Source organism: Oncorhynchus tshawytscha, linkage group LG26, assembly GCF_018296145.1.
Source record: "Oncorhynchus tshawytscha isolate Ot180627B linkage group LG26, Otsh_v2.0, whole genome shotgun sequence".
In the NCBI taxonomy this organism is placed as follows: Eukaryota; Metazoa; Chordata; class Actinopteri; order Salmoniformes; family Salmonidae; genus Oncorhynchus; species Oncorhynchus tshawytscha.
In genome coordinates, this window is record NC_056454.1 from 27,666,280 (window position 1) to 27,692,879 (window position 26,600).

The window sequence follows — 26,600 nt, forward strand, 5'->3', positions numbered from 1 at the left end:
GAGGGGGGACGGAGGGAGAGAGAGGGGGACGGAGAGAGAGAGAGAGGGGGACGGAGTTAAAGAGAGAGGGGGACAGAGAGAGAGAAAGAGGGACTGACGGACAGAGAGAGAGAGGGATGAACAGAGGGGGACGGAGAGAGGGAGAGGGGGAGAGAGAGAGGGGGACGGAGAGAAAGAGAGAGGGGGACGGAGAGAAAGAGAGAGGGGGACGGAGTTAAAGAGAGGGGGACGGACAGAGGGAGAGAAAGAGGGACTGACGGACAGAGAGAGGGGAGAGAGAGGGGGGACGGAGAGAGAGAGAGGGGGACGGAGAGAGAGAGAGAGGGGGACGGAGTTAAAGAGAGAGGGGGACAGAGAGAGAGAAAGAGGGACTGATGGACAGAGAGAGAGAGGGATGAACAGAGGGGGACGGAGAGAGGGAGAGGGGGAGAGAGAGAGAGGGGGGGAGAGAGAGAGGGGGACAGAGAGAGAGAGAGAGAGAGAGGGACGGAGAGAAAGAGGGGACTGAGAGAGAGAGGGGGGGACAGAGAGAGAGAGAGGGGTGGGGGTGAGAGCAACAAAGAGAGAGAGAGAGAGGGGACAAGGAGAGAGAGAGGGAGGGACAAAGAGAGAGACAGAGGGACAAAGAGAGAGAGGGACAAGGAGAGAGGGAGGGAGGGACAAAGAGAGAGAGAGAGACAAAGAGAGAGAGGGAGGGACAAAGAGAGAGAGGGGGACAAAGAGAGAGAGAGGGGGACAGAGAGAGAGAGAGAGAGAGGGACAGAGAGAAGAGAGGGAGGGGGATGGAGAGAGAAAGAGGGGGGGAGAGAGGGGGACAGAGAGAGGGGGGGGGGACAGAGAGAGAGAGAGAGGGAGGGGGATGGAGAGAGAAAGAGAGGGGAGAGAGAGAGAGGGGGGGGAGAGAGAGAGAGAGGGGGCAGAGAGGGGGCTGATGGAGAGAGAGAGGGGGACGGAGTTAAAGAGAGAGGGATGAACAGAGAGGGGGACGGAGAGAGGGAGAGGGGTGGGGGATGAGAGAGGAACAAAGAGAGAGAGCGAGAGGGACAAGGAGAGGGGGAGGGAGGGACAAAGAGAGAGAGAGGGACAAAGAGAGAGAGAGGGGGACAAAGAGAGAGAGAGGGGGACAAAGAGAAGAGAGAGAGAGGGACGACTTGAGAGAGAGAGAGGGAGGGGGATGGAGAGAGAAGAGAGAGGGGAGAGAGAGGGGGACAGAGAGAGGGAGGGGGGAGAGAGAGAGAGGGGGCAGAGGGAGAGGCAGAGAGAGAGGGGGGAGAGAGAGAGGGGGACAGAGAGAGAGAGAGGGGACAGAGAGAGAGGGGGGGAGAGAGAGAGAAGGGGGGAGAGAGAGAGAGAGGACAAAGAGAGAGAGAGGGGGACAGAGAGAGAGAGAGAGGGACAGAGAGAGAGAGGGACAGAGAGAGAGGGAGGGGGATGGAGAGAGAAAGAGAGGGGGACAGAGAGAGGGAGGGGGGACAGAGAGAGAGAGAGGGAGGGGGATGGAGAGAGAAAGAGAGGGGAGAGAGAGGGGACAGAGAGAGAGAGAGCGGGGGACAGAGAGAGGGGGGGAGAGAGAGAGAAGGGGTCGGAGAGAGAGAGAGAGAGGGGGACGGAGAGAGAGAGAGAGGGGGACGGAGAGAGAGAGAGAGGGGGACTGAGAGAGAGGGGAGGGGGACAGAGAGAGAGAGAGAGGGGGACGGAGAGAGAGAGAGGGGGACAGAGAGAGAGAGGGGGGGGTTGAGAGAGGAACAGAGAGAGAGAGGGACAAAGAGAGAGAAAGAGAGAGAGAGAGGGACAAAGAGAGAGAGAGAGAGGGGGACGGAGAGAAAGAGAGAGGGGGACAGAGAGAGGGAGGGAGGGGGACAGAGAGAAAGAGAGGGGGATGTAGAGACAGAGAGAGAGAGGGGGACGGAGAGAGAGAGAGGGGGTGAGAGGAACAGAGAGAGAGAGAGAGGGACAAAGAGAGAGAGAGGGACAAAGAGAGAGAGAGGGGGACAGAGAGAGAGAGACAAAGAGAGAGAGAGGGACAAAGAGAGAGCGGGACAGAGAGAGGGAGGGGGACAGAGAGAGAAAGAGAGGGGGACTGAGAGAGAGAGAGAGCGGGACGGAGAGAGAGAGAGCGGGACGGAGAGAGAGAGGGGGACGGAGAGAAAGAGAGAGAGGGACGGAGAGAGAGAGGGGGACAGAGAGAGAGAGAGCGGGGGACAGAGAGAGAGGGGGGCGGAGAGAGAGAGAGGGGGACGGAGAGAGAGAGAGAGAGAGGGGGACGGAGAGAGAGAGAAGGGGGACTGAGAGAGAGAGAGAGAGAGGGGGACAGAGAGAGAGAGAGGGGGACAGAGAGAGAGAGAGGGGGACGAGAGAGAGAGGGGGACGGAGAGAGAGGGGAGGGGGACAGAGAGAGAGAGAGAGAGAGAGAGGGGGACTGAGAGAGAGAGGGGGACAGAGAGAGAGAGGGGGGCTGAGAGAGGAACAGAGAGAGAGAGGGACAAAGAGAGAGAGAGGGACAAAGAGAGAGAGAAAGAGAGAGAGAGAGGGACAAAAAGAGAGAGAGAGAGAGAGGGGGACGGAGAGAAAGAGAGAGGGGGACAGAGAGAGGGAGGGAGGGGGACAGAGAGAAAGAGAGGGGGATGTAGAGACAGAGAGAGAGGGGGACGGAGAGAGAGAGAGGGGGAGAGAGGAACAGAGAGAGAGAGAGAGGGACAAAGAGAGAGAGAGAGGGACAAAGAGAGAGAGAGGGGGACAGAGAGAGAGAGACAAAGAGAGAGAGAGGGACAAAGAGAGAGCGGGACAGAGAGAGGGAGGGGGACAGAGAGAGAAAGAGAGGGGGACGGAGAGAAAGAGAGAGGGGGACGGAGAGAGAGAGAGGGGGGACGGAGAGAGAGGGGGACGGAGAGAAAGAGAGGGGGACGGAGAGAAAGAGAGAGGGGGACGGAGAGCGAGAGAGGGGGACGGAGAGCAAGAGAGAGGGGGACAGAGAGCGAGAGAGAGAGGGGGACAGAGAGCGAGAGAGAGGGGGACACGGAGAGAGGGGGATGAGGGAGAGGGGGAGGACTGAGAGAGAGAGAGAGAGAGGGGGACAGAGAGAGGGGGACTGGAGAGAGAGGGGGACGGGAGAGAGTGAGAGAGGGGGACCTGAGAGAGAGAGAGGGGGACAGAGAGAGAGAGGGGGACAGAGAGAGAGAGAGAGGGGGACAGAGAGAGAGAGAGAGGGGGACCTGAGAGAAAGAGAGAGGGGGACAGAGAGAGGGAGGGAGGGGGACAGAGAGAAAGAGAGGGGGATGTAGAGACAGAGAGAGAGGGGGCGGAGAGAGAGAGAGATAGAGGGGGTGAGAGGAACAGAGAGAGAGAGAGAGAGGGACAAAGAGAGAGAGAGGGACAAAGAGAGAGAGAGAGAGAGGGAGGGGGACGGAGAGAGAAAGAGAGGGGGACGGAGAGAGAGAGAGGGGGAGAGAGAGAGGGAGGGGGACAGAGAGAGAGAGGGAGGGGGACAGAGAGAGAGAGAGAGAGAGAGGGGGACGGAGAGAAAGAGAGAGGGGACAGAGAGAAAGAGAGAGGGGGACAGAGAGAAAGAGAGAGGGGGACAGAGAGAAAGAGAGAGGGGGACAGAGAGAAAGAGAGAGGGGGACAGAGAGAAAGAGAGAGGGGGACAGAGAGAAAGAGAGAGGGGGACGGAGAAAGCGAGAGGGGGACGGAGAGCGAGAGAGGGACGGAGAGCGAGAGAGAGGGGGACAGAGAGAGAGAGGGGGACGGAGAGCGGGAGGGGGATGGCGAGAGAGGGGGATGAGGGAGAGGGGGAGGACGGAGAGAGAGAGAGAGAGGGGGACAGAGAGGGGGACGGCGAGAGAGAGAGAGAGGGGGACGGCGAGAGAGAGAGGGGGACGGAGAGAGAGAGAGACGGGGACGGGGGGTGGAGAGAGAGAGAGGGGGACAGAGAGAGAGAGGGGGACAGAGAGAGAGGGGGACGGAGAGAGCGAGAGAGGGGGACAGAGAGAGAGAGAGGGACAAAGAGAGAGAGAGGGACAAAGAGAGAGAGAGACAAAGAGAGAGAGGGAGGGGGACAGAGAGAGGGAGGGGGACAGAGAGAGAGGGGGACAGAGAGAGAGAAAGAGAGGGGGACGGAGAGAGGGAGGGGGACAGAGAGCGAGAGAGGGGGACAGAGAGCAAGAGAGAGGGGGACAGAGCGAGAGAGAGGGGGACAGAGAGAGAGAGAGGGGGACGGAGAGAGGGAGGGGGATGGCGAGAGAGGGGGATGAGGGAGAGGGGGAGGACGGAGAGAGAGAGAGAGGGGGACAGAGAGAGAGAGGGGGACAGACAGAGAGAGAGAGGGGGACGGAGAGAAAGAGAGAGGGGGACAGAGGGAGGGAGGGGGACAGAGAGAAAAGAGGGGGATGTAGAGACAGAGAGAGAGGGGGGCAGAGAGAGAGAAAGAGAGAGGGGGTTGGAGAGAGAGAGAGAGGGGGACGAGAGAGAGAGAGAGGGGGACAGAGAGAGAGGGGGACGGAGAGAGAGAGAGGGGGACAGAGAGAGAGAGGGGGACAGAGAGAGAGAGGGGACGGAGAGAGAGAGAGGGGGACGGAGAGAGAGAAAAGGGGGACGGAGAGAGAGAAAGAGGGACTGGAGAGAGAGAGAGAGAGGGACAGAGAGAGAGAGAGGGGGACAGAGAGAGAGGGGGACAGAGAGAGAGAGAGGGGGACAGAGAGAGAGAGAGGGGGACAGAGAGAGAGAGAGGGGAACAGAGAGAGAGAGAGGGGGACAGAGAGAGAGAGAGAGAGAGAGAGAGAGAGAGAGAGAGAGAGAGAGGGGGACAGAGAGAGAGAGAGGGGGACAGAGAGAGGGAGGGAGGGGGACAGAGAGAAAGAGAGATAGAGGGGGTGAGAGGAACAGAGAGAGAGAGAGGGACAAAGAGAGAGAGAGAGGGACAAAGAGAGAGCGGGACAGAGAGAGAGAGAGAGGGAGGGGGACGGAGAGAGAAAGAGAGGGGGACGGAGAGAGAAAGAGAGGGGGACGGAGAGAGAGAGGGGGACGGAGAGAGAGAGAGGGAGAGAGAGAGAGAGGGGGACGGAGAGAGAGAGAGAGGGGGACGGAGAGCGAGAGAGGGGAACGGAGAGCGAGAGGGGGACGGAGAGCGAGAGAGGGACGGAGAGCGAGCGAGGGGGACGGAGAGCGAGAGAGGGGACGGAGAGCGAGAGGGGGACGGAGAGCAAGAGAGAGGGGGACGGAGAGCGAGAGAGAGGGGGACGGAGAGAAAGAGAGAGGGGTACAGAGAGAGAGGGGGGGGACAGAGAGAGGGGGACAGAGAGAGAGAGGGGGACGGAGAAAGGGAGGGGGATGGCGAGAGAGGGGGAGGACGGAGAGAGAGAGAGAGGGGGACGGAGAGAGGGGGACGGTGAGAGAGAGAGAGGGGGACAGAGAGAGAGAGAGAGGGGGACGGAGAGAGAGAGAGGGGGGGAGAGAGAGAGAGGGGGACGGAGAGAGAGAGAGGGGGACGGAGAGAGAGAGAAGGGGACAGAGAGAGAGGGGGACGGAGAGAGAGGGAGAGGGGGGTGAGAGAGAGAGAGGGACAAAGAGAGAGAGAGAGACAAAGAGAGAGGGACAGAGAGAGAGAGAGGGAGGGGGACAGAGAGAGGGAGGGGGGCAGAGAGAGAGAAAGAGAGAGGGGGACGGAGAGAGGGGGTTGAGAGAGAGAGAGAGGGGGACAGAGAGAGGGGGGCCAGAGAGAGAGAGGGGGACAGAGAGAGAGAGAGGGACAAAGAGAGAGAGAGAGAGAGAGAGACAGAGAGAGGGAGGGGGACGGAGAGAGAGAAAGAGAGGGGGACCTGAGAGAGAGAGAGAGATGAACAGAGAGAGAGGACAGAGAGAGAGAGGGACAAAGAGAGAGAGAGAGGGACAAAGAGAGAGAGAGCGAGAGAGGGACGGACGAACAGAGAGAGAGAGAGAGGGGCGAACGGAGAGAGAGAGAGAGAGAGAGAGAGAGGGGCGAACGGAGAGAGAGAGGGGCGAACAGAGAGAGAGAGAGACAGACGGACAGAAGGGAGCGAGAGATACGGACGGACGGAAGGGAGAGAGCTAGGGAGACGGACGGGAGGGAGGGAGACGAAAGGGGAGGGAGGGAGAGAGCAAGATGGACAGACTGACGGAAGGAGGGAGAGAGAGACGGAAGGAGTGAGAGACCAACCGGAGGGACGGAAGAGACAGACAGGAGGGACGGAAGGAGAGGGCGGGAGGGAGAGACTGACGGACAAAAGGAGAGGGAGGGAGGGAGAGACAGATCAAAGTAGATGGCTTGAAGGGGAAGGACGGACCAACAGAAGGGAGGGACGGATGGACGGACAGAAGGAAGGAAGGGACGGACGGACAGAGTGCGAGGGAGGGAGGGAGGGAGGGAGGGAGGGAGGGAGGGAGGGAGGGAGGGAGGGAGGGAGGGAGGGAGGGAGGGAGGGAGGAGGGGAGGAGGAAAGATGGAGAAAGATGAGAGAGCAAAATTGGAGGAATGGATGTTAGTAATCTGAAGTGGGAGTGTTGATCTAGATCAGTTCTATCTGTAATGCCTCCACACTCACTGTATTTAGGCATTAACAGTTAAACTCATAAACTGTCATGGATGTTATTCCCTGATCTCCCTCCCCTCCTCAGCCTCTGATGAAAATAGCAATTCCCAAATGAGAAACGGGAATGATTTCAAGTTCTTCAAAATAGTTGTGTTTTGAAGAAGTGTTTTGTAGCTTGCGGTGGTTCTAAAATATAATTTGAATCTTCTGTACTTAGACTTCAGTGTAAATGAAAGGTTTGTTTGAGCTGTATGTTTGCATCAAACCCATGCTCCTCTCCTTTGTTGCTTCTTACTTCCAGGCTAAAATGAGAGCAAAGATTTCCAGTTACTGACTATATTAAAGACATCAGTCTTTGTCAAACTTAATCATGGGCTTACGGCTTCATAGAGGGAGTGAGGGTGTGTGTGTGACGTGTGTGTGACGTGTGTGTGTGTGCGGTGTGCGACGTGTGTGTGTGCGACGGGTGCGTGTGTGTGACGGTTGTGTGTGTGCGTGTGTGTGTGAGCTCGTACATGTGTTAAAGCCTCTACTAATGAATGATTAATTAGCTGCCATGTTGGGCTGTCCTTTGTGGTGAGTCATTGTTAGCTGGATGGCTCCTGGAAGGCCTGTGCTACAGCACCCTGCGATGATGGATGACTCTCAATGCAGTCGGAAATGAATCGTCACGCTTTAAAAATGACTGAATTAATGGAGTCTGTTTAGTCAACACTGGGTTAGGAATTAATTTACCAGAGTTTAAAGTAAGATTTGATGTGAATCGATAGCACGTGGGAGATTAATTAGTACATGATGTCCCACTCGGATTAGATGAACCTCTGGAGTAACATTCAGATGGTTTCCAAGGAAATTCTGACATGTTTTAAATGTTACATGTTACACTTTTTAAACGTTACATCGTATATATCGAAGGAGTTGAAGCACTGTAGTTAAAGTATATCTGTCAGTTGTCACCTTAAACATTATAAATTCATGTCTTTATAGGAGTCACAGAGCTGCAAAACCTGGACCCGTACAAATCAGCTGGGCTTGACAATCTGGACCCTCTATTTCTGAAACTATCCGCCGCCATTGTCGCAACCCCTATTACCAGCCTGTTCAACCTCTCTTTCATATCTTTCATACATTATAAATTCATGTCTGAGATCCCCAAGGATTGGAAAGCTGCCGCAGTCATCCCCCTCTTCAAAGGGGGAGACACCCTGGACCCAAACTTTTACAGACCTATATCCATCCTGCCCTGCCTATCTAAGGTCTTCGAAAGCCAAGTCAACAAACAGGTCACTGAACATCTCGAATCCCACCGTACCTTCTCCGCTGTGCAATCTGGTTTCCGAGCCGGTCACGGGTGCACCTCAGCCACGCTCAAGGTACTAAACGATATCATAACCGCCATCGATAAAAGACAGTACTGTGCAGCCGTCTTCATCGACCTTGCCAAGGCTTTCGACTCTGTCAATCACCATATTCTTATCGGCAGACTCAGTAGCCTCGGTTTTTCGAATGACTGCCTTGCCTGGTTCACCAATTACTTTGCAGACAGAGTTCAGTGTGTCAAATCGGAGGGCATGCTGTCCGGTCCTCTGGCAGTCTCTATGGGGGTGCCACAGGGTTCAACCCTCGGGCCGACTCTTTTCTCTGTGTATATCAATGATGTTGCTCTTGCTGCGGGCGATTCCCTGTTCCACCTCTACGCAGACGACACCATTCTATATACTTCCGGCCCGTCCTTGGACACTGCTATCTAACCTGCAAACGAGCTTCAATGCCATACAACACTCCTTCCGTGGCATCCAACTGCTCTTAAACGCTAGTAAAACCAAATGCATGCTTTTCAACCGTTCGCTGCCTGCACCTGCACGCCTGACCAGCATCACCACCCTGGATGGTTCCGACCTTGAATATGTGGACATCTATAAGTACCTAGGTGTCTGGTTAGACTGTAAACTCTCCTTCCAGACTCATATCAAACATCTCCAATCGAAAATCAAGTCAAGAGTCGGCTTTCTATTCCGCAACAAAGCCTCCTTCACTCACGCCGCCAAACTTACCCTAGTAAAACTGACTATCCTATCGATCCTCGACTTCGATGATGTCATCTACAAAATTGCTTCCAACACTCTACTCAGCAAACTGGATGCAGTTTATCACAGTGCCATCCGTTTTGTCACTAAAGCACCTTATACCACCCACCACTGCGACTTGTATGCTCTAGTCGGCTGGCCCTCGCTACATATTCGTCGCCAGACCCACTGGCTCCAGGTCATCTACAAGTCCATGCTAGGTAAAGCTCCGCCTTATCTCAGTTCACTGGTCACGATGGCAACACCCATCCGTAGCACGCGCTCCAGCAGGTGTATCTCACTGATCATCCCTAAAGCCAACACCTCATTTGGCCGCCTTTCGTTCCAGTTCTCTGCTGCCTGTGACTGGAACGAATTGCAAAAATCGCTGAAGTTGGAGACTTTTATCTCCCTCACCAACTTCAAACATCTGCTATCTGAGCAGCTAACCAATCGCTGCAGCTCTACATATTCTATCGGTAAATAGCCCACCCATTTTTACCTACCTCATCCCCATACTGTTTTTATTTATTTACTTTTCTGCTCTTTTGCACACCAATATCTCTACCTGTACATGACCATCTGATCATTTATCACTCCAGTGTTAATCTGCAAAATTGTAATTATTCGCCTACCTCCTCATGCCTTTTGCACACAATGTATATAGACTCCCCTTTTCTTCTACTGTGTTATTGACTTGTTAATTGTTTACTCCATGTGTAACTCTGTGTTGTCTGTTCACACTGCTAGGCTTTATCTTGGCCAGGTCGCAGTTGGAAATGAGAACTTGTTCTCAACTAGCCTACCTGGTTAAATAAAGGTGAAATAAAAATAAAATAAACATGAATGACACTAATTAGAGTGTGAGACACCTGAATGACACGAATTAGTGTGAGACACCTGAATGACTCTCATTAGTGTGAGACACCTGAATGACACTCATTAGTGTGAGACACCTGAATGACTCTCATTAGTGTGAGACACCTGAATGACACGAATTAGTGTGAGACACCTGAATGACACGAATTAGTGTGAGACACCTGAATGACTCTCATTAGTGTGAGACACCTGAATGACACTCATTAGTGTGAGACACCTGAATGACACGAATTAGTGTGAGACACCTGAATGACACGAATTAGTGTGAGACACCTGAATGACACTCATTAGTGTGAGACACCTGAATGACACGAATTAGTGTGAGACACCTGAATGACACGAATTAGTGTGAGACACCTGAATGACACGAATTAGTGTGAGACACCTGAATGACACTCATTAGTGTGAGACACCTGAATGACACGAATTAGTGTGAGACACCTGAATGACACGAATTAGTGTGAGACACCTGAATGACACGAATTAGTGTGAGACACCTGAATGACACGAATTAGTGTGAGACACCTGAATGACACGAATTAGTGTGAGACACCTGAATGACACGAATTAGTGTGAGACACCTGAATGACACGAATTAGTGTGAGACACCTGAATGACACTCATTAGTGTGAGACACCTGAATGACTCTCATTAGTGTGAGACACCTGAATGACTCTCATTAGTGTGAGACACCTGAATGACACGAATTAGTGTGAGACACCTGAATGACACGAATTAGTGTGAGACACCTGAATGACACTCATTAGTGTGAGACACCTGAATGACACTCATTAGTGTGAGACACCTGAATGACTCTCATTAGTGTGAGACACCTGAATGACTCTCATTAGTGTGAGACACCTGAATGACACGAATTAGTGTGAGACACCTGAATGACACGAATTAGTGTGAGACACCTGAATGACACTCATTAGTGTGAGACACCTGAATGACACTCATTAGTGTGAGACACCTGAATGACTCTCATTAGTGTGAGACACCTGAATGACTCTCATTAGTGTGAGACACCTGAATGACTCTCATTAGTGTGAGACACCTGAATGACAAGAATTAGTGTGAGACACCTGAATGACACGAATTAGTGTGAGACACCTGAATGACACTCATTAGTGTGAGACACCTGAATGACACGAATTAGTGTGAGACACCTGAATGACACGAATTAGTGTGAGACACCTGAATGACACGAATTAGTGTGAGACACCTGAATGACACTCATTAGTGTGAGACACCTGAATGACACGAATTAGTGTGAGACACCTGAATGACACGAATTAGTGTGAGACACCTGAATGACACGAATTAGTGTGAGACACCTGAATGACACGAATTAGTGTGAGACACCTGAATGACACGAATTAGTGTGAGACACCTGAATGACACGAATTAGTGTGAGACACCTGAATGACACGAATTAGTGTGAGACACCTGAATGACACTCATTAGTGTGAGACACCTGAATGACACTCATTAGTGTGAGACACCTGAATGACTCTCATTAGTGTGAGACACCTGAATGACTCTCATTAGTGTGAGACACCTGAATGACACGAATTAGTGTGAGACACCTGAATGACACGAATTAGTGTGAGACACCTGAATGACACTCATTAGTGTGAGACACCTGAATGACACTCATTAGTGTGAGACACCTGAATGACTCTCATTAGTGTGAGACACCTGAATGACTCTCATTAGTGTGAGACACCTGAATGACACGAATTAGTGTGAGACACCTGAATGACACGAATTAGTGTGAGACACCTGAATGACACTCATTAGTGTGAGACACCTGAATGACACTCATTAGTGTGAGACACCTGAATGACTCTCATTAGTGTGAGACACCTGAATGACTCTCATTAGTGTGAGACACCTGAATGACACGAATTAGTGTGAGACACCTGAATGACTCTCATTAGTGTGAGACACCTGAATGACTCTCATTAGTGTGAGACACCTGAATGACACTAATTAGAGTGTGAGACACCTGAATGACTGTGAATGATTGTTTGTGTGCAGAACCTGAATGACTGATGACATTTTCAGTCACCTGAATGACACTTTTTTATTTTTGTTGACCTGTGCAGTTTGTGTGGGTCACCCGTATGACGGCGATCATTTTGTTGTGCTGTGCAGTAGTGCCAACACAGGGTGGTTTTATGACCGCGTTCTCTGTCTGGCACGTAAGTGTCATTGTAAACAGGTAGCGGTGCTGAAGGGGAGATGGATGCTGACGAGGCCTTGAGCTTTAAGAGTTCTCACCACCGTCCTTCAGAGGGGGAGCACGACACAGTGCCTCAACACCCACTTTAACAAATCTCCCCTCCCCTGTCTTCCCCCTTCTCCACTCGCCCAGGGTGACAGTTGGATTAACAGCCCGTTGAGGTTATTACATAGGGAATCAGGCTGTGCTTGTGGTAGAACTTGGAAAGGTGTTCTCTGTATTAGTCAGACATGAATTTGGTGTTCCAGCCTTGGTCTGAATGGTAGGCTATTTGAATTCAGGAATGTGTGCCATTACACACACATAGTGTTTGGTATTACTGTGCAAGATATCTGATGTAATTTTGGCACAAGGCTGCTCTGGCAGTTCTGTGTGGTGTCTTTCTTTCGCTCTCTCACTTTCTCTCTTTCTCTGGCTGATTCTCCCCTCTGTTTCTTCAGAATGCTGAGGTATCTGTCTTCGAGGTCAACATCCGCTTCACCGGAGGACTGCTGGCCGCCTACTACCTCTCTGGACAGGAGGTATCTGCTCATCTGGGATTCGTTTGTCTGTCTTGTCTGTCTTGTCCTGTCTTGTCTGTCCTGTCCTGTCTTGTCTGTCCTGTCTCGTCTGTCTTGAAGCTGACCTTATTTAGTTAATTGGTGGATTGTTTGGTCGACTGAGATTTCTTTAGTCGAGCAGTCGCAAATAGATACTTTTTTTCATGGTGCACAAGACACCGTTCTGATTCGCGCCTCTCTCAGTGGACTAATCTATTGTGGAGGCCACCGGAATGGCACAGTCCATCACTCTAAGACATGCAACTGTAATTGTATATGGTTATATTATGTAAGAATAATGGTGCAACACTAATAAATATCATATAATTTTATTACAAATGCGCTTTCTCCTGCGTTTGATAGCGGTCGCTGTCTGCGGTCATGAAACATAATCTACAGTGCTGTTGAATTGACTCCTTTCCCTATATGTTGCTATGTGCATAATGAAAGTTAACCAGCATATTGCTGTTGAGAAAAATGCAGCCGAGCCGATTTTCTTTTTTTTTTTTACACAGCGTGGCCATCCCGCTCCCTCTTGAGTCATTTGTGTCTCAATGATTTAATTAAACAGTGCGCTTAAAACACGTGTCAAACTCATTCCACAGAGAGCCGAGTGTCTGCAGATTTTCGCTCCACCGTTGTACTTGTTTGATGAATTAAGGTCACTAATTAGTAAGGAACTCCCCTCACCTAATGAAAACTACCACAAGTCTCTCTCTCTGTCGAGCTCCCCTGCCATGCGGTATCAGTCATCCTCTTCTTCCTGCTCCTATTAAAGGAGTGTGAGTGGTGGAATTGAGCTCCAGCCATACGGCTCTGCCGGTCACAGACTACTCAGCTGTTGGGAGCAGATCCCTGGCCACGCTCCCTCTTGATGATCATCCCTCCTTCTTCTCACTCTCACCGCCTCTCCCTCTCTCCCACTCTGAATAAATGGTGATAATTCTGCAGAGGCTGGAGGAGTGGTGGGATAGGGAATCAGAAAGATGTTGAGTGGGGAATGGGAGGGGTGATAACGTTCGTGAGAGCGCTTTATTCCGTGTTCCCAGTCGAGGTCGACCGATTCATCGGCATGTCCGATAAAGTAGGACCGATTTCAAGTTTTCATAACAATCAGTAATCTGCATTTTTGATGCCGATTATGGCCGATTACATTGCCCTCCACGAGGAGACTCCGTGGCAGGCTGACCACCTGTTACGCGAGTGCAGCAAGGAGCCAAGGTAAGTTGCTAGCTATCATTAAACGTATCTTATAAAAAACAATCAATCTTCACATAATCACTAGTTAACTACACATGGTTGATGATATTGCTAGTTTAACTAGCTTGTCCTGCGTTGCATATAATCAATGTGGTGGCTGTTAATTTATCATCGAATCACAGCTTCAACTTCGCGTAACTACTTCAACTTCGCCAAATGGGTGGTGATTTAACAAAAGCGCATTGCCGAAAAAAGCACAGTCGTTGCACAAATGTACCTAACCATAAACATCAATGCCTTTCTTAAAATCAATACGCAGAAGTATATATTTTTAACCTGCATATTTAGTTAAAATAAATTAATGTTAGCAGGCGATATTAACTAGGGAAATTGTGTCATTTCTCTTGCGTTCATTGCACGCATAGTCGGGGTATATGCAACATTTTGGGCCGCTTGGCTCGTTGCGAATTAATTTGCCAGAATTGTACATAATTCTGACATAAATTTGAAGGTTGTGCAATGTAACAGCAATATTTAAACTTAGCGTTGCCACCCGTTCGAATAAATACGGAATGGTTCTGTATTTCACTGAGAGAATAAATGTTTTGTTTTCTAAATGATAGTTTCCGAATTAGACCTTATTAATGACCAAATGCTCGTATTTCTGTGTTTAATATATTATAATTAAGTCTATGATTTGATATTTCATAGAGCAGTCTGACTGAGCGGTGGTAGGCAGCAGCAGGCTCGTAAGCATTCATTCAAACTTTACTGCGTTTGCCAGCAGCTCTGAGCAATGCTCATAAACAGCTCTGTGCTTCAAGCATTGCTCAGAGCTGCTTATGACTTCAAGCCTATCAACTCCCGAGATTTGGCTGACGATACTAAAGTGCCTATTAGAACATCTAATAGTCAAAGGTATATGAAATACAAATGGTATAGAGAGAAATAGTCGACGCGTCATAATTCCTATCCCTACAACCTAAAACTTCTTAATTGGGAATATTGAAGAACTGGGAATATTGAACCACCAGTTTTCATATGTTCTGAGCAAGGAACTTAAACGTTAGATTTTTTATATGGCACATATTGCACTTTTACTTTCTTCTCCAACACTGTGTTTTTACATTCTTTAAACCAAATTGAGCATGTTTCATTATTTGAGACTAAATAGATTTTATTTATGTATTATATTAAGTTAAAAATTAGTGTTCATTGTTCATTCAGTATTGTTGTAATTGTCATTATAACAAATATATATATAAATATTGTCCGATTAATCGGTATCGGCTTTTTTTTTGGTCCTCCAATAAACGGTATCGGCGTTGAAAAATCTTAATCGGTCGACCTCTAGTTCCCAGGGCATGTGTGTGGCAGAACTAGCCCCAACACACACTAATGGATGATGTTCACTTCTCTGTCCCCTCAGCCCTCCCCTCCACCCCTCTCTCATCTTCTTTCCCTTCTTCGCTCTTCTCCTCTTCCACACTGGCTCTCTCCTCTGTTCTTTCTCTACTCTTCTCTATAACTACTTTATGTTCCCTCTCTTGTCACAACCTTCTCTACACAACCCTTCTCTTTTATTTTCTCCCCTGAGAGGTGCTCGTGCCACTGAGACATAAGCAAGACACTTAACCCTAATTTGCTCCAGGGGTTTACGTGAAAGGTGCTAGTGTCTTTGGGATATGTAATTGAGGTGAAGGTTGCTAGTGCCTCTGGGATACAGTGCCTTCAGAAAGTATTAATACCCCTTGACTTATTCCACATTTTGTTGTGTTACAGCATGAATTCAAAATGGATTACATGTATTTTTTTTTCACACCAATCTACACAAAATACCCCATAAATGACAAAGTGAAAACATGTTTTATGAAATGTTTACAAAGTTATTGAGAATTAAATGCATAAATATCTAATTTACATAAGTATTCACACCCCTGAGTCAATACACGTTAGAATCCGTTTCAGCTGTGAGTCTCTAAGATCTTTTCACACCTAGATTGTATCATATTTGCACCTTATTCTGTTTAAAACTCTTCAAGTTGCTTGTTGATCATTGCTAAATAGCCATTTTCAAGCCAATTTAAGTCAAAACTGTAACTAGGCCATCCAGGAACATTGAATGTCATCTTGGTAAGCAACTCCAGTGTATATTTGGCCTTTTAGGTTATTGTCCTGCTGAAAGGCGAATTTGTTTCCCAGTGTCTGTTGGAAAGCAGACAGAGCTAGATTTTCCTCAAGGATTTTGCCTGTGCTTAGCTCTATTCCGTTTATTTTTATGCAAAACTATTCCCTGGTCTTTGCCGAAGACAAGCATACACATAACATGATGCAGCCACCACCATGCTTGAAAATGTACTCTGTTATGTGCTGATGGATATGCCCCAAATAACACTTTGTATTCAGAACATAGTTTTTTTTTTTTTGCCAAATTATTTTAATTCATTCTTAGTATTTTGGAGTAACTACACTTGTTGATTCATCCTCAGTTTTCTCCTATTACAGCCTTTACTCTGGACCCTGATCTCTCTTTTGATGAACATATCAAGAATATTTCAAGGGTAGCTTTTTTCCATCTTTGTAACATTGTAAAAACCAAACTTTTGTCCAAAAATTAAGTTAGTACTAAACACATATTACTCCAGTGGTTGCCTCTCTACACTGGCTTTCTGTAAAGGCTAGGGCTGATTTCAAGGTTTTACTGCTAACCTACAAAGCATTACATGGACTTGCTCCAACATATCTCTCCGATTTGGTCCTGCTGTACGTACCTACGGGTTCGCTACGGTCACAAGACGCAGGCCTCCTAATTGTCCCTAGAATTTCAAAGCAAACAGCTGGAGGCAGGGCTTTCTCCTATAGAGCTCCATTTTTATGGAATGGTCTGCCTATCCATGTGGGAGATTCAGACTCTGTCTCGATCTTTAAGTCTTTATTGAAGACTCATCTCTTCAGTAGGTCCTATGGTTGAGTGTAGTCTGTCCCAGGGGTGCAAAGGTGAACGGCAAGGCACTGGAGCGACGAACCACCCTGGCTCTCTCTGCCTGGTCTTTGTGGTTGAATATGTGTTTGAAATTCACTGCTCGACTGAGGGACCCTATAGATAATGGTAAAAATCATGTTAAGCATTATTATTACAGAGTGAGTCCATGCAACTTATTATGTGACTTTTTAATCAAATGTTTACACCTGAACTTATTTAGCCTTGCCATAACAAAGGGGTTGAATACTTTTAATGTTTTATTAATTTGAAAATAATAATTAAAGCAAATATCCACTTTGACATTATGAAGTATTGTGTCTAGGCCGGTGACACAATCTCAATTGAATCAATTCAGGCTGTAACAAAATATGTCAAAAGTCAAGGGGTGTGAGTACTTTCTGAAGGAAACGTAGAGTTTAGGTGAAAGGTGCTCATTTCTCTGGGATATGTAGTTGAGGTAAAAGGTGCTCATTTCTCTGGGATATGTAGTTGCGATGAAATGAGCTCATTTCTCTGGGATATGTAGTTGCGGTGAAATGTGCTCATTTCTCTGGGATATGTAGTTTAGGGGAAATATGCTCATTTCTCTGGGATATGTAGTTTAGGGAAAATGTGCTCATTTCTCTGGGATATGTAGTTGAGGGGAAATGTGCTCATTTCTCTGGGATGTGTAGTTTAGGGAAAATGTGCTCATTTCTCTGGGATATGTAGTTGAGGTGAAAGCTTGCGCTCTTCTGTCAACAGAGTAATAACCTCTCCGCAGGGGGAGAGAGAACTAGGGAGGGAGAGACTGGGGGAGGGTGAGAGAGAGAAACGAAGAGAGAAAGACAGAAACACAGCCAGCTGATTGCAAAGAGAAAACCGGAGAAGGGAGCAGGGCTTGTAATGTAAGATAATGAGTTGAGAGTCAAGGAAAACTGCAGACACTGACACACTGCAGCTAGACATGGCCTGCTGGAGTCACCCTGTAAAAAGAGGGAGGGAGGCAGATGGAGGGAGTAAGGGATGTTGTGATACACAACAAAAGACCTAGACCGCTGTACAATTATTTTTGCTTCTCTCTAACCTGTCTCTGCGATACATGTTTTTCCTCCCTCCCTCCATCTTCCTACTTCGCTATCCGTCTTTCAGTGAGTCGCTGTGAGCTGAGGCTATGGATCTGTCTGATTTGCTGGGGAGCGCTTGACTCCTTTTCATATTGTCAAACATGGAGCCCATCAAAGGCAGAACACTGCTTCCTCTGTCACACTGACTGACTGGTTGCAACTGCACCTGCAGGCAGAGGGGAGGGGGGGGGGGATTGTGGGAGGTGAGTGACGGAAGAGCGTGCAACGTGGAAGGGTGCGAAGGAGGGGGTTGAGAGAGAAGGGGAGAGCAAGAGATGTGATTGCTACACTGCAGATGAACAGTATCCATGAATATGGATGTGAGCGATTCAGCTATGTCTTACAGGCCATATAGAAGATAATCATGCAATGACTGGCTGAGCTGGAGAGCCCAGGTAAAACCGCTGCTTGATGAAACCGCTGCTTGATTGAAATTCAGTCAGGCAGTTGTAGTTAAATCCCCAAGAACACAGTCCCATGGATTCCCAAGCTTGTTTCAATAAAGCACTACGGACTGATATAATAGAATATAAAAGATGACAAATAATAAAGGAACAACAAGTTAAACGATGAATAACTAGCATGATGAAGAACAAACGTAGTAAGCCCCATGAAGGACGGACAGCGTTTGTTTACTTAATCCTGTCTCTTCCTGGGGTCCTTGAGGGCCTTTTTTTCCAAAACAGGCTCATTCACCAGATTTCACAGTATACCTTCTGATCCTTTTATGGGACTCGTTTACATTTACACAGTGACATCCTCCCCCGGGGAGAGAGATATGAGAGTGTGTGTTTGTTTGTGCACGTGTGTGTGCGCACCTCTGTATGCGTGTGTTCTCTCTGGCAGGCCGAGTGGTCATGGGGTTCTATCTCAGAGAGAGCAAGGCTCATATCCTCCTATGTGTAATAACAGGTTCCACTCCTGAGTTAGAGGATCGGTTGGAGCAGCTGATTCCAGGCAGAACGACGACCAGCCAGCGCTACAAATCTGCAGTCTGGGAATACTGCCGACCTGGCCTCACAGCTAATCCTGATGGCGAGAGGGAGAGAGTTTGTTCAGCCCCAAATTGCCCTTGTTCCTCGTTCGCCTGGTCTATGGGACTGAGGGACGGAGAGAGAAAGACAGCAAGGGTGTTCAAGTGAAGGGGGATTGAGAGCGAGATAGTGGGTGCTCTCTCATTCAACTCAAACTGCTCTCGCCCCTTTATTTGGTCGGCTACAGGTCAGGACTAAAAGTGGCATTGAGAGAGAACATTTTTCAACCCGAGCTTTGCTCTGAGGCACATAAAAAAAAGGCACACTCAGGTAGGGCCTCCATTTTCAAAACATCTCTTTCAGATGTTATGAGTGAAGAGAGGGGAATGTTTGTGTGAATTTGGTGCGTGTTGTGAGTGAATCAATAAGTTTATGAGATGGAATAGCCTATATCTCTCAGTCATTGATTGGCGTGTAGCTACATTAAAAGTCTCTAGTTCTCCGCTCTGGCCTGCCCCTGTATTCATAGTACTATTTTCCTCCCTCGAGCTGGATGGCAGCTCACCACTTCGTCCATTGATACCACTGAGAAAATAGAGAACAAACTGTTAGCCAAAAACCTGTTCTAAAATTGTGTGTTAGTCAAGCACATAACCACTTATTTCATAGTTGGCACCTTAGCTAAAGCATCATTAACGACGAAGGTAGCAACAGCGTTTAGTCAACTAAGCGAGAACAATTTCTTCCGCTGTCTCTGCGTGGATGGAAACGAAAATAGCAGAGAGCTGTTCCGCTAATACCATCCTCTACAGAAATATGTTCAACTGTTAAAGATGAGTAGTCCAATGTTAATTAATCAGTTGTTGATCTGCCCTCTTGGTATAGCTGTAGGCCTATGTCAACAGTAGGCTGCTGATGATGTGATAAAAGTCAGTTCACCAATGACAACTAGGCATGTTGAATGAATGGTGGCTTAGTAAGACCTAACTTGATGGATGAGGTCAGTGATGGAGATGTGTAACAAGCTCATACAGGCCTAGTTTTGTTCTTTCATATTCCAAATAGCCTACAGTAAGCTAGACTGCTACAACATTTCACTAGACTATCCACATAAAGACACATTAATTAGAATAATCATTACCCCTAAATTGAACATAGTGGCATTGAGACAACCTCAATTTAATTTAGAATCAAACATAAGACTTTTGTGTTGGCTACATTGTTTGATATAATTTAAGGCTCTAGGTTTCAGGAAAATTGCTGTTAAATGCTCCAACTTCCTGTGGGGGATTTTGGTGGGAGTGAAATGGGCTGCTTGGGAGAGGAAAATATCATCCCTTGAGAGGGCAAGAACAAGATGTACAGTACCAGTCAAAAGTTTGGACACATCTACTCATTTCAGGGTTTTTCTTTATTTTTTACTATTTAGAATAATAGTGAAGACATCAAAACTATGAAATAACACATAATGGAATCATGTAGTAACCAAAAAAGTGTTAAACAAATCAAAATCTATTTGCGATTTTTCAAACTCATCATCAAAGCAAAGGGTGGCTATTTTGAAGATTCTCAAATATAAAATATATTTGGATTTGTTTAACACTTTTTTGGTTACTACATGATTGGGAGAGGAAGGTTGAGGTTTACAGGGTTAGAGTAGTGCAGAAGTTGTCATATGCTGAGGCAGTGAAGAAAGTAGAGGAAGATGGGTCAAGGGGGGGGGATCCTGAGAGGAGTCATGTGAGTAGATCTACACCAGTACAGAAGGATAGGCCAACAAGTGATCCATGCTTCAGTAAGATTGGATTTTTAGCATTTATAGCAATGCTTATCAACTGTACTGCAGGGATGGAGTGTAAGTCTATGCTGACTGCAGGAATGTCCACCAGAGCTGTTGCCAGAGAACGGAATGTTAATTTCTCTACCATAGCCCCCCTCCAATGTCATTTTAGAGAATTTGGCAGTACGTCCAACCGGCCTCACAACCGCAGACCACTTGTAACCATGCCAGCCCAGTACCTCCATATCCGGCTTTTCCCCTTGCGGGATCGTCTGAGACCAGCCACCCAGACAGCTGATGAAACTGAGGAGTATTTCTGTCTGTAATAAAGCCCTTTTGTGGGGGGAAAAAATATTCTGATTGGGGGGGCTTGGCTTCCAAGTGGGTGGGCCTGTGCCCTCACAGGCCCACCCAAGGCTATGCACGTGCCCAGTCATGTGAAATCCATAGATTAGGGCCTACAAAATGTATTTCTTTATCATTTGACGTGTATGGCGTTGACAGCGTTGACGCTCGCAGCCCGTCTGTTTTCTGTCTATTCATTACTGTGCGTTCTAATTCCAGCGTGTACACGTGAGTTAAAAAAAAGCTTTTCGATTGATTTGGGTGTTACTCTGTGGGTAAGGGGCAATAAGGGACACTAGCTACTTACTGTAGGTTTCCATCCAATTGGCGACAGATTTCCATGCGAATATTCTAAAATCGGCATAAAAAACAATATGCAAACTTTCCCACCAGAGATGTGTCCATCAAATTGACTTGTTGCGGGTAAAAGGCTGTGCGTGATTTTCAACTCTACTGATGGTTTGTCACAAAACAATGTGCATTATGTGGTGAATGTGCCCAATCCGGTCTTGGCACATGTGCTCTAGCAAACAGCTGGCAGATACAGTGCAGGTATAGCCTACATTATCAGATTATTATGGACAAAGGAGCGAGATTATAACTTTTAATTGTCAAACGGCAGCCAAGCATCAATTCATGTCACCAGAATACGACTCTCAATATTTTTGGAAAGGATCATCAAGATGCACTTTCATCACCCTGAAGTTCATGATAGCTTATTAAATCTGTAGCCTAATAGACCTCGTACTTTCCCGAGTCGTAGTAGGAGGACCACATGCGTCATCGCATGACTACAAGTTTACGATATGATGATTATTACATCAATATTTGCGCATAAAAGCATTTACACTGACATTTCTCGCATAATTAATTTTACAGATACAAAAAGATCCCACCTTTTCTAGCGCATTTCGTTTTGTCTACATTTGGAACGTTTTTATTTTCCCAATGTGTACTTGACTTGCATAAAAGGAGTGTTGAACATTTTGTTTCAGTAACCTACCTCTTGAAATGAAGAGAGAAACCCAGTTTAGACTGTTGGGATGTGCGGGCTAATGTCCCACACCTCTTGATGACAGTGTGATAAAACAGTGTAGTCTTAAGAGCTTTATTGCAGCTGTCAGACAGGCTTGGAATCAATGGATGGGGTGTACATTGAGTGTACAAAACATTAAGAACACCTTCCTAATATTGAGTTGCACCCCTTCATGGACTCTACAAGGTGTCGAAAGCGTTCCACAGGGATGCCGGCCCATGTTGACTAATGCTTCCCACAGTTGTCAACTTGGCTGGATGTCCTTTGGGTGGTGGACCATTCTTGATACACACGGGGAACTGTTGAGTATGAAAAACCCATCACTGTTGCAGTTTTTGACACAAACCGGTGGCACTTCAATCTTTTTTCTTGCCCATTCACCCCCTGAATAGCACACACATACAATCCATGTCTCAATTGTCTCAAGGCTTAAAAACCCTTCTTTAACCTGTCTCCTGCCCTTAATCTACACTGATTGAGGTGGATTTAACAAGTGATATCAATAAGGGATCATAGTTTTCACCTGGTCAGTCGATGTCATAAAAAGAGCAGGTGTCTTTTTTAATGTTTTGTACACTCACTGTATATACACATTGACACACAGCTGGGAAAGTGTGACTACGTACTTGAGTGTGTGTACTCTGTTATTCTAATGTGGTTCAACTGTTATTCTAGTGGTCTCTGAGGGGGAGTTTTGCCCTCCACCTCCACAATATGCTCAGCCTCTCCTATAAACCAGTTCAGATGCTTTGCCATGTTCATTTGGCCACTGTTTCTCTGTCCCGTGTAAATGCTTAACGTTTTTTCGGCTGTCTTGTTAAGTCTCTTGTAAAAATATGTTCTCCATCACTGAAGCTTTTTCTCAGCTTTTCCTATAAAGCTTTCATTCACCCTCTCTCTCTTTCCCTCTGTCGATAGGTGTTTAAGGTGAAGGCGGTCCAGTTGGCTGAGAAGCTGCTCCCAGCCTTCAACACTCCCACAGGCATCCCCTGGGCCATGGTCAACCTCAAGAGGTCAGTCTCAGACCACAACACAACCTTAGATTTACATCTGACCACAACCTAACCCTAGATCTACATCCATAACTGCAACAATGGCATGTCAGTAAGATTCTCTACTCAATGATTGAAAGTGAATCCTTTCTCCCTCTCTGTGTGTAGTGGTGTGGGGCGTAACTGGGGCTGGGCGTCAGCAGGCAGTAGTATCCTGGCAGAGTTTGGAACACTACACATGGAGTTTGTCCACCTCACTTACCTCACCGGGAACCCTGCCTACTACCAAAAGGTGAGACACCTCCTTAGTACTGGTGTCTAAGTCTGCGTGTTCCCCTGGGTGAGAGATATATCCATGTCTCCTCTAACCCTGTCAGGTAATGCACATACGGAAGCTGCTGGCCAAAATGGACCGACCCAACGGGCTCTACCCCAACTATCTGAACCCTCGCACCGGTCGCTGGGGCCAACGTAAGTACCTCTTGTCTCTCTCAACTTCAGAGAATAACACTGGTGTGGGTGTGGGTGTGGGTTGAGCTCAATTCAGAATTTTGGAATTGACTCCCATTCAGCTCATGAGTTTGAATTGAATTGGCCACACCGCCACAGGATGTAGAATTTGAGTGACAGGAAGTAGAATTTAATTCAGTGCAATTCAAAGAAATTCCACTCAGCCATAGAACATGAGAGTTACATAGAATCTGACCGGTCACACTTCCAGCTACCAAACAATATATAACTTATATATAACAATATATAACAATGTTCATATACTTTTTTTACTTTGTGCTTAGAATAGCCAATTATATTTCCACCAACCATTTCATTTGGCCTGAGGGTGAACTTGAGGTTTAAACTATTGCATTCTGGGGAATGTCGTATTTTCCCCATATTGAACGATATGTAATAACGTACAATATTTGCATATAGGTTTTCATTTTAAGAGATGGTCCTGAAAATAAATAGTTTAAACAATATTTTATATGCATGTATATAACAACATGTTTTATGTACAAGATGTATATTTGTATAGACTACACCTAATATAAAATAGAAGAAGCGTTTGAATTTCATTTAATTTTACTGAATTCAATTCTATTTCCTTTTATTCAAATGCAGGTGCAATGGGCGCTAGGCTATGTAAATGAATGTGTGTGAGTAGTGTTGTTTTTTTCTTTAATAAATATGTATAATTAGAAGCTGTTGGCAGGCGGCATCTTAACTAACTCTGTTTATTATCCTGAATGAGAGAGAGGTTTAATTACTGTCTCTGCCTCTCACTGCTCAACCTGACCCCCCCACACACACACACACACACACACAGAGCCCCACAGTGTCTACCCCTCTCCAATGTTGTTTGCGTAGTTTTTTGTTATTTCTCTTTTTCTCTCAATCTCTCCATCCCTCATATGAGAATGAATTATTCATAGCAACTTCTCTCTCTCTCTTTTGCCAGGGGAATGCCAATTTTGCATAGAAAACATTTGACTTTGTGTCTGTGAGTCTCTTCAGCTCATCTCTCTCTCTCTCTGCACACTTTGCTCTGAGTGTGTCTTTGCAGGAGATGGAAGGAGGATTGTCACTCAAAGTAATGAGCAGTGTGTGACTGGAAAATCACAAAGTAATCGTGTGCCATAAGTCTATACCACTGTGTGTGAGAGATGTGAATGTATGCGTTGTAGCCATATAGAAAGTGCCAGTGTAATATCGAAGAGATGTCTGTAGGTATTTAAAACCAACCCATAGAGAGAGAGACAGACATAAAGACAGACATACGAGTAGTGTTATCGTCGTAAAGTCCCAGCTGTCAACTACTATAAAAACTGTCTGTTCCAGCAGCACATTTGTTAGCATTAGCTCTCCCCTGACTAACATAACACACCACTATAACATCTGCTGAAGAGATGCCCATCTCACCTACACACCTCTCCACAGTGCTGGACATGCTACAAGCCCAGCCAGCACATTTCACACAGCATTCATTTACCATTAGCCATAAGCATTTAGGCGTTAGCCCCAGCACTAGCTGTGGACTCGGACCGCTAATGGCTCTCGCCCCACTGCTCTCAATGACTCCCTCAGCATCGTTAGCTTCACTGTTGGTTAACACTGCTGAGTCATAAGCTGGCTAGCTCTGTTAACATCAGAGCATGGCTTTAGTCAGAGGGAGGCAACAACACAATAGCAAGTCCTTGCTGGCTAACAAATAAAGCTAAACAGTGTCAGGTGACAGGCCTCATGGGGAAAACACAATCGTCCTTCTGAGTGTCTTTACTCGACTTCAACTATACCACATTGTTTTATACTGCGGATTCATGACTCAGGGTAGTCTGTGAGAGATTGTGTGTTGTGTGCATTTCGTGCACGCGTGCCTACCCATCTGTGTCCTCTCACTGAGTGAGAGTTGGCACAGCCTCCGGATCACTGTAATGTGGTGTCACTGTAACTAGGCCAGCTATAAAGGCTGAATCAACTTCTACTGGGACATTGGGGACATTAAGAAGGAGTACATCAGAGAGAGAGTAAACAACCACAATCTTCTCTGCCATCACACTGAAAGGGGGACAAAGCGTCTCCATGTCGTTTTTTTCTGTAAATTTAAAACCCCTGGCTCTGGTTGGGGTTTGGATGAAAACATCCAATGAATAAATTATCATCTTCCCCTTTTTGTCACTCTATCTTCATTATTTTTCTCTCCCTCACTTTGTCCCACCCTCTCTTTTTCCCACCCTCTCATCCTTCTCCCGTCTCCTCTCTTCCCCCCCCGCTTGTAGACCATACATCAGTTGGAGGTCTGGGGGACAGTTTCTATGAGTACTTGCTGAAGGCCTGGCTCATGTCAGACAAGACCGACACAGAGGCCCGCAAGACCTACGACGACGCCATTGAGGTACGCACCACCCTTACCTTGTCTCCATGGAGACAAGCCACCTTTAACTGGTCTCCATGGAGATGTCTTTGATTGACATACACACAGCTGTGTTTCAACTATCCTACCCAGAAATAGCAACTACCTTGCTCTATATCCTTATGACCAGATAGTTAGGATTGCTCCTCAACTCCTCAAAGTAATTTAACTGCAGTATACTGGGCTCAATCTTTGCATTTTAATCAGTGAGCGATTTAACAGGAAGTAGATGCCTGAACTCTGTTGCCAGTTATTGACGTTGATTGATCAAGTACATTATGTGCCAGGGAAGAGGATGGAAAGAAGATTCTGCTGCTGCTCTCAAGGACTGAAGCTGAGGACACTTAAACAGCTTTGTTCCTGTTCCCTCTACTGTGCCAGGGACTAACTACCTGTCCTTTATCTATCTCTCCTCCCTAAACCCACACACACCTACTCCTTCTACCATCACCACCACCCACACACCCTGCTCCCTAAACCCACACACACCTACTCCTACCATCACCACCACCCATATATATCCTTTCCACATCTCCTTCCAGGCAATTGAGCGCCACCTGATCCGTAAGTCCAACGGCGGCCTGACGTTTATCGGGGAGTGGAAGAATGGCCACCTGGAGAGGAAGATGGGTCACCTGACCTGCTTCGCCGGGGGGATGTTCGCTCTGGGGGCCGACGGCTCACCTGACGACAAGGCTGGACACTACCTACAGCTGGGGGCTGAGATCGCACACACCTGCCATGAGTCCTACGACCGCACTGGTGAGATGGAGAAACACACACACCTAAACTTATAGGGAAAACAAATTAAGTTTAGGGTTAAATGGTAACTTATTATAGGGTGGTTTGGTTGCCATGGATTTTAGTTGTCGCCAAGTGAATATAAGCGTGATGGTGAATCAGATTTTGTGTGAGCTTAAAATAATGATATTTTTTTGATCTTCCTGAAAGTGAAGTTTTACAGTGATGATATTTCCTAGTCTTATCCGGCCGTCTCTT

General features: G+C 47.3%; 1 protein-coding gene across 2 annotated transcripts in view; it reads left to right on the plus strand.

Annotated features, from left to right (window-relative positions):
* The window catches only part of LOC112225470 (mannosyl-oligosaccharide 1,2-alpha-mannosidase IB), a 151,576-nt gene that overhangs the window by 103,974 nt on the left and 21,002 nt on the right, over positions 1-26,600 (plus strand). For both annotated transcript variants that reach the window (XM_024389452.2, XM_024389453.2), the window contains 6 exons: positions 12,179-12,259; positions 22,620-22,714; positions 22,862-22,985; positions 23,071-23,164; positions 25,468-25,583; positions 26,144-26,363. In XM_024389452.2, the coding sequence (XP_024245220.1) occupies positions 12,179-12,259; positions 22,620-22,714; positions 22,862-22,985; positions 23,071-23,164; positions 25,468-25,583; positions 26,144-26,363 (730 nt within the window). The remainder of the gene's footprint in view (positions 1-12,178; positions 12,260-22,619; positions 22,715-22,861; positions 22,986-23,070; positions 23,165-25,467; positions 25,584-26,143; positions 26,364-26,600) is intronic.